The 12,054-nt window shown below is 37.7% G+C and overlaps 1 protein-coding gene across 8 annotated transcripts in view; it reads right to left on the reverse strand.

The window, feature by feature from the left end:
- Positions 1-2,393: 2,393 nt before the first annotated feature.
- The window catches only part of Bbox1 (gamma-butyrobetaine hydroxylase 1), a 49,158-nt gene continuing 39,497 nt past the window's right edge, over positions 2,394-12,054 (reverse strand). For 7 of the 8 annotated variants that reach the window (XM_039105801.2, XM_039105804.2, XM_039105802.2 and 4 more), the window contains 3 exons: positions 8,682-8,878; positions 6,771-6,937; positions 2,394-3,918 (listed from right to left, as the gene is read on the reverse strand). In XM_039105801.2, the coding sequence (XP_038961729.1) occupies positions 3,758-3,918; positions 6,771-6,937; positions 8,682-8,878 (525 nt within the window). In that variant the 3' untranslated portion in view covers positions 2,394-3,757. Of the gene's footprint in view, positions 3,919-6,770; positions 6,938-8,681; positions 8,879-12,054 lie in introns of those variants that run through there. The other variant, XM_063284524.1, reaches the window with a different exon arrangement.

A 12,054-nucleotide genomic window follows, 5' to 3' on the forward strand; every position in this document is an offset into this window, starting at 1 on the left:
GAACCATTCTCTCCTGCCTAAAACATCTCAGAAATGTTTCACACACATGCAGTGTCCACTCTTGCTTCATTCAGCCAAGATTTCTCTTGTTTTTCTGTGGTTCTCCAATAGCAAAGAGATGACCCAGAGAGTCTACCTTATTCTATATAATCAGGACTGGCAAACAGATCACTGTGCCAGTCCCATTAAACATATTTTCTTCAGCCTCTTGCCTACCACATGTTTTCCTTATAAACTAAGTCTTTCTTGGAAGCACTTGGCACAACTGTATTATTCAAAAGATTTCTGCATAATTAATTCTGTTCCCTCCTCCACCCCCGGCAAACATAGAGACATTTGAAACATCACAGTCACAGTGCATGGCGTACATGATACACAGCCCAAATTCACCAAGGAATCACCAAATAAACAAGCAGGGCACCATTTTTTTGGATGCAGACCTTTTTCATGTAGGACTCATCCAAAATTTATAGTTGTGAAGTAGAAGAGAATGAATTTTCCTGACTTTCTATTCTTGAAGAATGTGATGTTTCCAAGTGTTCATTCTGTGGTGTGGCCAGAAAGACAATTGGTTGTAAATGTTCTCAGATAATTGAAATGAGTTTAGTGAGAAGACATTAGCAGTAAGGGCAAAAATGTACTCAGGGAATATTTATGTTTAGGATAAATGAAAGCCTGAGTTAAACTTTCCATTCTCAGGAAGCCACACTGAAAAAGATGTCACCACTGTCACAGAAGCTTAATGAACCTAGTTATCACCCTGGTTTCCCCAAGAAAGTCAGTGTGCTGGTCCAGCTGCAGAAGATTTGTATGTTTGCACAGGTATAAATCACAAGGTTTGCCTTTCAGTAGGTTCACGTCAAGTTGTACATTTTACTGCAAGAGTTGCTATGGGATAGTGGTGCAGAGACTCACATTTGATGATGGGGCCACAGGTGCAGAAGAGTCAATAAACATGAATGTACCATTTTATTTTAGGACACCTAAGTCTTATTCCCTGTTTAACACATCTATAAAAATGGCAATTTTTGTCACCATAGCTGATTTGAAATATGTCATACATGGGAAGATCTCACACTCAGTCCACTGGTGGGGCAAAGGCAGATGAAGAAAAGAATGGATCTAAATATGCACATGATAAGAGACTATTTTCCCCATTTCTATTCTACCCCATGTACAAAATTGCTTTCATATTTCAGGTTGTGCATTTAACATGTTGGATGCACTAGAATGACATTGAAATTGCTTGGGATAGCTATCAGTTACTGATGTCTAAACAGTCGACCTTATTTCAGGTCACAATCCAAAGTATTGATGGTGGAGACTAATCCTCCTTCTTTCCAAGAATCAAAACTAGACCTGATATCCATTTTGAAGAATCCATACCCATAGTGGTAGGAATTTCCATAGCAATTAAATACTAAAGGAACAAAATCATAACCCAATCTACATTTTCTTAGGTAAGACAATATTATGTTATTTGCTTTCACTTATCAGTTACCATTGATTATGTAACTTTAAAAGAGCAGTGTAGTAGTCATGTCATAGTGAAGATAGGGTAGAAAAACTCACAAAGGACCACTGCAGATGAAGGACCACTGGAACACTCACTTGGCAGAGGTTTGCAGATGGACAGAAAGAGCAAGAATGCCAGGCACCGCCTTCACATGCCATGTGGAGTGCCATCATGGTCACATGTAGTCTGCTCTGTGGAAGAAGGGGATTACTGCGCTTGGATCTAAATTGTTCCATAAACTACATGCATGCCTCCCTACTGTTTATAGTGTTCACCATTGTTTACTCCAAAGAAAGTACCAGGAGCTTTTTACAAGTAATCCACTTCTATAGACCTCCCCAGAGAAGGAGATGTTACTGATTCCCCTACACACAGAAATGTCCCATGATCAGAATGGCCATCAGCAACTCCACTTATGTTCCAGACAGCCATTGTGATGTCACTAGGCACATGCACTTCAGGTGGTGATTTTATAGCCACTTTGCACATGTCCACACATGGTAGGATTCTAAGGCTATGCTGCATGCAAATATGAAGATCTTACACTAATTGACAGAAAGTAAAAGGATGAAATTGTAATAGCAAGTGTCCCTATGAAGATGAGCCTAGGGCTAGAAGGAGGCTCTGCTGAATTCTACCAAACCAGTGAAAGGGGCAAACACTAGTATCTCTTAGACTAGACAAATTAGAAGGGGAATACATGCTAACAAACTCTTGTTAAGCCAGTATTTTCCTAATACCAAAACAAGATACTATAAGAATAGACAAATAAGCCAAAAATAAAAAACTACAGACTAATTTTCCTGGTGAACATAGATGTGATGTATTAATAATTTTTTTGTAAACTGAATTCAAGAACTTTAAAAAAGATCATACATGAGGACAAATTGGTTTTATTGTGGGATACCACGATGCTACAACATATACAATTGATAAATGTTAACACAGCACACATATGAGTTATGGCAGAAATTACATGGTCATCTTAATATAGTTAGAAAAAGCCCATGTTTCCCCTCAGGATAAAATGTTGGAAGAATTAGGAGAAGAAAAATGTCTTTACATATTAAAGGCTAGATATGATGAACCTGGAAATGACATCATACTTAATGAAGAAAGACAGAGATTTTCCTCTAAAGTCAGAAATGAGGTGTGTGATCACTCTTGCCATTCTTAGTGTAGTGCTAAGAACCTTAAACATCAGGATAGAGATGAGACAAGACATTGAGGAAAGCAGGTAAGGATAACCATGTATTAAGATGATGTTACCACAGTGAAAGCCCCTCCTTTGCATGCTAACTGAAGTTAAGGATTTCTAGAAAAATAAAGTTTACACAGTTTCAAATGTCTACAACATGAAATATGAAGGTACTACCAGAATCTCAGCAAACTGGAATTCCAAAGCTTCTTTTCTCATTGGTATGGGAGGCTCAACAGACTACAACTTCACGTTGTGCTATGATACCTGAGTTCCATCACTAGGGGTGTGGCCATGCAGGAAGATGAGACCAGCTGGTAAGGCTGTCCAGAGGCAAGGAGACAATGTTGTCTGTTCATGTAGGTTGCCAGCATCATTTACAAATGCATGAGTTGAAGACAAGGAATGAGGAGGAGTGGTTCGTCCTTAGGTGAGAGCAATGCTGGCAGTCTATGGGAACATATTTTTTAGACAAGACAAATTTAGAAAGACTAGAGTTTTCTTTTAATTTGTCATACTTGGGTTTACTCTCATGATTTAAGGATGACAAACAATGTTGGGATTATCAACTGAATGAGGTCTCTAAGCATGTACAAAAATATCCTGCGATATAGAAAAAAACCCCCCAGATCTTCGAAAATATGAACACCTTTGAAGCGCGCTAATGATATGCAGTCATGAACAATGAGACCGGGTAGGCAACTGAGGAGGAGCGTATTTTAAGATCTTCTACTTGAAACATAAGCTTTATTCATGCATAAAAAAGTTTTATTTGCCAGAAACGTTTGTTAGATAATACTCACTAATGCAAAGTCAGAGAACACATGCGGCAGAAGGGATGCTTTGAGACTGCTCCTTACCATGACGTTTAATAAGTGATATCGAATGAGATTACAAGGAAGAAGACTCTGATGAGAGAAGCTGCATGTTCAGTTTTAAAGAAATTATTATGTGAATGCTATTGATCATGATATTGGAATAGCCAGGCTATAGATAACAACATTCCGTCGTTGGACGTGCAGTACAGTTTAAGGCCAGGATAGTCAGTTCCCATTCATGACTCTCTGTCTCAGAATACGAAGCCTTGACATCACTACATCCCAGTCAGCATAAGCGCCTTCCAGATGGCGGGATATCTCAGTTCCTGCTTCATAGCTGCGACGTCCATGAAGCAAGCGCCAGTTGTCAAAGGTAATCACATCACCTAGGTAGGAGAATATTTTAACATGAATAATTTGTATTTATATGATTTACAAACAAAAGTTATTATTTACAAAGTAGAAATTATGCCTTTGGTTGTAAATAACAAAATCTCCATGTTCAAATCTGCTGCCCAACATAATAATTATAATTAGTAAGAATGAACTATATTCACAAAGGAACCAAATAACAGGAAAATGCAGTATGCAAGATGTCACCATTACTCAGTTATTGTAAAAAAAAAGAATGCTTTCTTTTATAAACATAACCACACATTTAATTTTTTAACTAATTAATTTTGTTCATGAACAGTTTTATCATGACAGCACATTCTTCCCCCCCATCTTTATTAACTTGTGTATTTCTTATTTACATTTCAAATGTTATTCCCTTTCCCAGTTTCCAGGACAACATCCCCCTAACCCCTCCCTCTCCCCTTCTTCCCCCATTACTGCCCTCCCCCCAAGAATCCCATTCACTGGGGGGTCCAGTCTTGGCAGGACCCAGGGCTTCCCCTTCCACTGGTGCTCTTACTAGGATATTCATTGCTGCCTATGCAGTTGGAGCCCAGGGTCAGTCCATGTATAGTTTTTGGGTAGTGGCTTAGTCCCTGGAAGCTCTGGTTGGTTGGCATTGTTCATATGGGGTCTCAAACCCCTTCAGCTCTTTCAGTACTTTCTCGGATTCCTTCTGGGTCCTGTTCTCAGTTCAATGGTTTGCTGCTGGCATTCGCCTATGTATTTGCCATATTCTGACTGTGTCTCTCAGGAGAGATCTATATCCAGTTCCATGACAGCACATTCTAATTACCCTCCTATCCCCACTCCACTTTATCCCATCCCTACCACTGCCTACCGCCATGACATCCAGTTCCTTTTCTAGATTCTTGACCTTTGATTTTTTTGTGACCTCTTTAGTTTTGGATTGAAACTCTCCATGGGATCTTGTCAGGGTCGTCTGTAGAACACAACCATAGGCAATGGCTCCCCACATACATCATACCATTTAAACTTTGTAGATTGGTGGACTTTTATGGACATTGTTCTATAAATGATTTTTCTCTGGGTAAGGCTTTTGTGTGCTATTTTTTGCAAATTTTTCAATAATAGACATTCCGTCCCAGTTTAAGAGCTTTAAGTAACTGTGAGGATAGTGAAATATTTGGCTGATAGCCTATATTCCTCATATTTTATATACATTTTTTCAAAAGGAAATACTGAGAATTTAAGCTCCTCATATGTGAGAAAACTCAAATTGCAGCATATACCCAAAGCTACTCTGACACTAAATGGTGAAATTTGGATTCCAACTCCTGCTATTATTTTTGTATGTATTTTTCCCATAATGTTTTTATTTTATATGGTGTTAGTCCTAAAGTAAATCTGCTTTGACTGTATGCCAAAGGCTTTATGAAGTTATCTACTTCTATTTATGCACTTTATTATGTCATAGAAAATTTCTAAAAACAACTCAATTAGGTTTGGTATGTGTGTGTCTGTAGTCCAATTTTCTTAGGTGAATGAGAGAGGAAGTATTAATGAAGCCAAGCTCAGGCTCAGTTTTATGCCATAGTGAGGAGAGAAGGGGGAGAGTAGGAAGAGTTAAAGAGGTGCAGGGATTGAAGAGATGTCTTGGCAATTAAGAGTATTGCTGTCCCAGAGGATCCTTATTCAATATCCAGCACTCATACTGTGGCTCACAACTGTCTGTAACTCCACTCTCTGGAGATTGGATGTCCTTTTCTGGACTGTGAGGGCATTATATAATGATTAGTGAACAGAAATGCATCAGGCAAACAGACACATGAAAAGGTAGATAAAAATCTTAAAAATAAAACAAAAAAAAGTTCAGATTGACCAAACTAGTGGCAAAGAGAATATGCCTTTTATTGCAAATAACATGCAAATCTCTGTGTTCATATCTAGTTTTCAACATGGTGTCCATAATCAATAAAGATGTGCTGTAATCACTATGAAGGGAGATCTTATGTGTTCCCATTGTGAAAACTGATAGTTATGTAAAATAAGATACATTATTAATTAACTCAATTTCACCATAATATGTATAACATCTCAAAACATATACACAGTAAACATTCACAACTTTATTGTGAATTAAAAAACAAATAATAAGAGAAAATAGTCCAAGTTTGGTGATACTTTAATCAGTAGAGATTGTCCAGAAAAAATATCAGTATTTGCTTATTCATTGCAGTCCCTGGAATAGGCAGAGTCCTGCTTTATTTTATTATTAGCATCTTTGCTAGTTAAGTTTTATCAGTGAACATTACTCATGTATTTTGGAGTGTGACTTACAAAGATAATTTTGTTTAGCAAGAGAAACCTTAAAATAAACTTCAGTTGTAATCTATATTTTCACTATTTTGAGAACTGATGCTTTTATAGGAGTGTGAGCAATCTTCATGTTGTAATTTCTATACCATTTCTTAGAATCTAGGTTGTGCTCATGAAACTTTAATATAATATAATATTTGGGGTAAGGGAAGATAGCATTCTTTCTTAGATTTGAGACAGGGTGGCTTTAGTTAATAAAATAAGGAAAATCACACAGGTGACACAGAAGAGTTTTCAAAAAGCTATCAGAGCAGAAAATGTAAAAAAGTTTTAATATTAAGCATAGGCTTCATCTGGCCTCGCTTTGATTGAGTTTTAGATGGAAAGCTCTTAAATTCCACGTGCTAGGATTTCCATGGGAGTTTGGAAAAAGGACTATTTTTAAGTCTGGGGAATTAGCAGCCTAGAAGTGGAGTTGTCAAGAGCCTGCTATTGGGACAAATCGGATGCTCACTAGTAGTCTGCTGTAGAACCAATCTGGATGTCATTTTGCTCCACTGACCTGGATTCATCTTGAAGGTGTACTTGTATTCTTTGCTGTTCATCAGGTCAACAAACTCCTTCAGAGCAGCGTAGAAAGGCTGAACTCTTTCAATGGGGACATCGAAGACTGTATCTCTGGTTGCGTTGTTGAAGTTGATGCGAACCACTTGGCCTTTATCATCCAGCCTATTTTATTTAAAAGGCAAAATTAACATCTAATAAGTGTCAATTTCCTTTGGAAGATATGTTTGAAATATAGCACACTTAAAAAGATACAAATTAAATATAATGGGTATATGTGGCTTAGATACATGTTCACAGTATGCATATTGTGTTTGCTTATATTAAGCTAAAAACCCAAATAGCATTTTCAAAAAGTAGTGTTTGAATTTAACTGTCAAGTTATAACTAAGATTCTTGATCTGCTAGGTGTAAAGGTCCATGCCTGTCAGATGGGTGAGGTGTGAGGATCTCAGGGGTGAAAACAACAGAGTTGTATAGAGATGTACGTTCAAAGGGGAAAACTCCTCACCTCACAGTTTCCACAGAATAACTTAGGTTTTTTGGGGGGAGGGTTGGTTATTTTTATTGGTTATTTCATTTACTTACATTTCAAATGTTATCCCCCTTTAGAATTATGTTTATCTAAAATTTATTCCTGAAACTTATTTTTTCTTCACTTTTCCTATCCAACTTATCCAAAAACCCATCTATTTCTACACATAGATTGTATCTGTTCAGCGGTTTGCTGAATTCTCATTCAGGGAGGTTGACCCTGCAAGTTTTATCCTTAGCAAGTCTCTAGAGCTACACATCTCGTGTATCATCAACTCTGCTTTCATTTTAGAACATGCAATGTTCTTTTTTATTTTTATTTATTTATTTATTTTCATCTTTATTAACTTGGGTATTTCTTATTTACATTTTGATTGTTATTCCCTTTCCCAGTTGCAATGTTCTTTTCAAACATAGATTATAATTTAGCTGAAAAATTTTAACATCCCCTTCTTCTAAATCTAAGCTCTATAAATGTAGGGTTCTTCCTTTTTTCTTTGGTGCATCCCAAATACTAAGCAGTACCTGGGTCCCCATAAACACGTGCTGACTGAAAAAATGAAGCCTATGTGTGGAAAGAGAAGTTAATTGAATATGTAAAGAAGAAAAGGAAAAAAAAGCAAATATTCTAATTAAGAATGAGGACCAACTCAGTCAAGAAATGTATGATATGTCTCATCATGTACTCTCAATAAGGTTTAAGAAAAGCAGTATCATAAAGTAGTGTATGTAGGACATAAATATGATTTCTGCTGACTTAGCACTTTATGAGAGATGTTTTATTTTTAGATCATGTGGCTAAAATGAGACAGATTCTGCTCCGGAGATGCACATGGGATCCAACCGTGGTTAACTAGCAGCACTGTGAAATCTTCCAGTATGGTCATTGTAGTGATGTTCTAACGGACCGACCTAGACATGACTGGGCGGGGAGTCATCCAGCTGGGCCACAATTTTTACAAAACAAATGCTATCTTTGCTAGCCTGAAGGATGTTGAAAATTTTGGGACTTGTGAGAAGTATCTCTGAAAATGAGGCCAAGACAAAATGACAAAGGTAAGAAGGAAAAGCAACAGCTTCTGGCTGGCAGGACTTAACTCCTGCATCCATTTTCAAACATATTCATTCCCTTTTATCTGTAAAGGTGCTAAGACCTCTAATCACATTGATTATAACAAGCCAGAGTTCAGACTTTAAAAGTGGAGTATGCATGAATTCTTAGTTACCAGAAAAATCTAACACTGATTATGAACAAATTTTAACTTTTTTCAAAAAGCAAAACCTATTTTCTTTTCTCTTCTAGCAACTTATTAAGTCACAGCTTAATTGTTTAACCCAATTGTTCCAATGACAGGGGATTTATAAGACTGCTCACTCTATAATCTTGTGTTTAGACTGCACAGAGAAATCACAGTAATCCACTCCAATGTCTGTAAAATCCACAAAGGTGGAGGAGAGAATAGAAAAAGCCTGGGGGTTCTTCTCCTTGAGTTTTTGGCACACATTAAACCCATCTACGATTTCAGAGTCACCTCCTGTGACTGTTTGCTTGATACAGTGCAGAAGCTGAACCTGTAAGGAGAAATGAGAAGGAGTTAAAGATAATGTTGCCTAGTTTAAAAAAATCAGTATGTCAAATATCCAAAAGACAGAAGTTAAAAATCAGCAAACTTAAAAATATCTATTCCCCTATGTCAGTACTGAGGGGAATTAGGGATTAAAAGCTGCTTACAATAACGTGATGCATTTCAAGCCTACTGCAGTTGAAGACGTGACCGTAAGACTAATGCTCAATGGTAGGGCACAGATTATAGCAGTTGTAGACAGGGAAGCCAACCGCAGAGGCAGGTTTAAACTGGGTAGTGGACTATGGATAAGACTTGGGTTACATGAAATAGGAGGATGTAAAGAGGTGACTGAGATGATAGGTCTGAGAAATGCATAGTTTACAGGATGATAAAACCTTGGCTACAGCAGATTGGTAGAGTGGGAGAGGTAGGCCAGGTTGGCAGGATAACTGACTTTTGTCATCAACAGTCTTAAATGTCAAATGAAGGATTCTTGGACTCGCTGTTGTGCCGAAGGATTATTCACACTGGGGATAGTATGGTCCAAACTGAAGAAACTTGTATCGCTCTAGTGGTGCTGCACACAAACACACACACACACACACACACACACACACACACACACACACACACACACACACACATTAATTTTAATGTGGGAACATGCCAAGCCATAGTTTCTTGAAACTTTAATGAGACAGTTCATACATGTAGATGTTGAGGCAATGAATGAGGGTGGGACTATGGGAGGAAATGGTAAACTAAGTGAGAAAAGTATTAATTGTTCCATGTATTAAGGGAATATGGTGAACATATTACAATTTGAAAGGCAAAACAAAAGTTAATTTTTATTTTTGTGAATAGGGTTTTTAATTGATTTTGTGATTCCTTGTGGTAAGTCAGTTTACATTGGTTGATTCTGTACTTATGTTTAGAGCCTGGTTTTCTGCTTGAAGGAACTAATGACATTCTCTTGGGAAAATTTTGCATTTACTCATTCCATTTTAGATCATTGTCTCACTGATTACTTATAGAATAAAAGAATAAAGTGTGATGAAATATCCATACTTGGATGGATATTAGTATTAGCGAGAAAAATATTCACTTAGATTGGTTTTCTCCACAAATGGTCTAGAACAGTGGCTATTAAGGCCTTTTGCATTGACAAACATGTCGGTTTTTTGTTGTGTAATGTAGTAGTCACCAGTTTCACGTGGTCATTGTACACTTAAGTATAGTTATTAAGTATAGTTATTTTTTGCACAAGTCTGCATGTGGTTGTGTGCATGTTTGCATGCATGTGGGTACATGTTATGTGTGAGTATATGTGAGCATGTGCACATGTGTAGCATCCTGAAGCTAGCATCGAGGTTTCTCTCCATTGCTCTCCACTCTATTTATTGAGGCAGCATTTTTTGATTGACCCTAGAACTAGCCAAAATGGTTAGTAGGTTGATTGGAGGATGTCCTGTATGTTTTATCAGTGCTGAAATTACAGGACAGATGCAATGTGGAGATTCAAACTCTGCTCTTCACATATGCCTTGTGGGTGTCTTATCCACTGGGCCACAGGTTTTATATCAATTCTTATAATTTTATGTATAAACTACTCTCAATTATTTTCTGTATGTTATTTTTTTATGATGCCACTTAGAATTTGATAAACTTGTCTTTAGCTTGAAGATAGAGATATTGAAATACAAAGTTATAAAAGTATAAGACAAAAAATATGTGATAAAGATGATACTCGATCTTTGACTCGTTTGTTACAAATCCAAAACACAGAAAGTCCCCCTCATTTCAGGGGTCCATTTAGAGCAATCCAGTCTTAGGTGTTTATGTGCTCACATATGCAAAGGTCAATTCTCATTTCCCAGTGTTGGAAGATAACTCAAATTAGTAGTGATTGACTCTTTAAACGGAGCAACATTTATTTTTCATAAAAATTACCTAGAAGCATTCAGAATGTCAACAAAATAGTCACAAGTTATTTTTTGCATCTACAGAGTGATATTCAGCTAACGGAACAATTATCTTTGTAAAAGCTGCATCAAAGACAACTGAAGATGAAAGAAAAAAACCCAAACAAAACAAAACAAAAACCAAGCTACTGTCCCCATATATAACTAATTTGTGCTGTGCTCCAACAAGAACTTGCTTTAAATTCCATGCCAATTTACATCCCCCAGACTATACCAGGCAAGGTTAGTGACTATTGAAAATGCCACCAGGACAGGGCTAGCTAAAGACACATTTAGTAGTGTGTTAACTATACAAAAAAGACATTGTACAGTTTAAAAACAAATCATACAGACTTACATTTCATTCTTTTTTTTAAAAGGAGTGAATTGTGTACAGAGACGCTAAATGCTTTATAAACCAGAAAAAAAAACCCTGCTAGAACCAACTCATTCATCATCTTCTTCTTTCTCTTTTTCTCCCCTTCCTCACCCTCTTTATCCTCCTCCTCTTTCTCTCCTTTCTTTTTCTTGTCCTTTTCAGCCTTGACCACCCCCTTTTTGACTGCATCAGGTTTTCCTTTAGCTCTGTAGGCAGCAATATCCTTCTTGTACTTCTCCTTCAGCGTGGCGGCCGTCTTCTCATAGGGCTGCTTGTCATCCACAGCAGTGTTGTTCCACATCTCTCCTAGTTTCTTTGCAACATCACCAATGGATAAGCCAGAGTGCTTGCCTTTAATTTTTGGGCGGTACTCAGAACAGAACAAGAAGAAGGCTGAAGGAGGTCTCTTCGGTACATTGGGGTCTTTGAACTTCTTTTTGGTCTCCCCTCTGGGGGGGCATGTAGGTTTTCATTTCTCTTTCGTAACAAGCCTCGTCAGCCTTTGCCTTATCTTCAAATCTTCCACCTCTCTGAGCACTTCTTGGAGAATTCTGAGAAGTTGACAGAAACATCCGCGTGCTTCTTGTGCTCCTCCCAGGCAGGTTTGCACAAAGAATGCATATGAGGACATTTTGCCTCTCAGCTTCTTAGGATCTCCTTTGTCCATTTTTAGTTGATTTTCCTTCGTGAGGCAGAGTTGCCCGGAACCTGTCCAGCTCTAGCTTGCCCTGGCGCTGTCTCTGTGGAGCTCAATGTACTGCTATGGCTCTGAGAATGGGAGCCGGACAGACAGCCACCTCACTATCTTTGTTCTGATGGAGCAACATTTTAACTTTGAGA

Source organism: Rattus norvegicus, chromosome 3, assembly GCF_036323735.1.
Source record: "Rattus norvegicus strain BN/NHsdMcwi chromosome 3, GRCr8, whole genome shotgun sequence".
Lineage (NCBI taxonomy): Eukaryota > Metazoa > Chordata > Mammalia > Rodentia > Muridae > Rattus > Rattus norvegicus.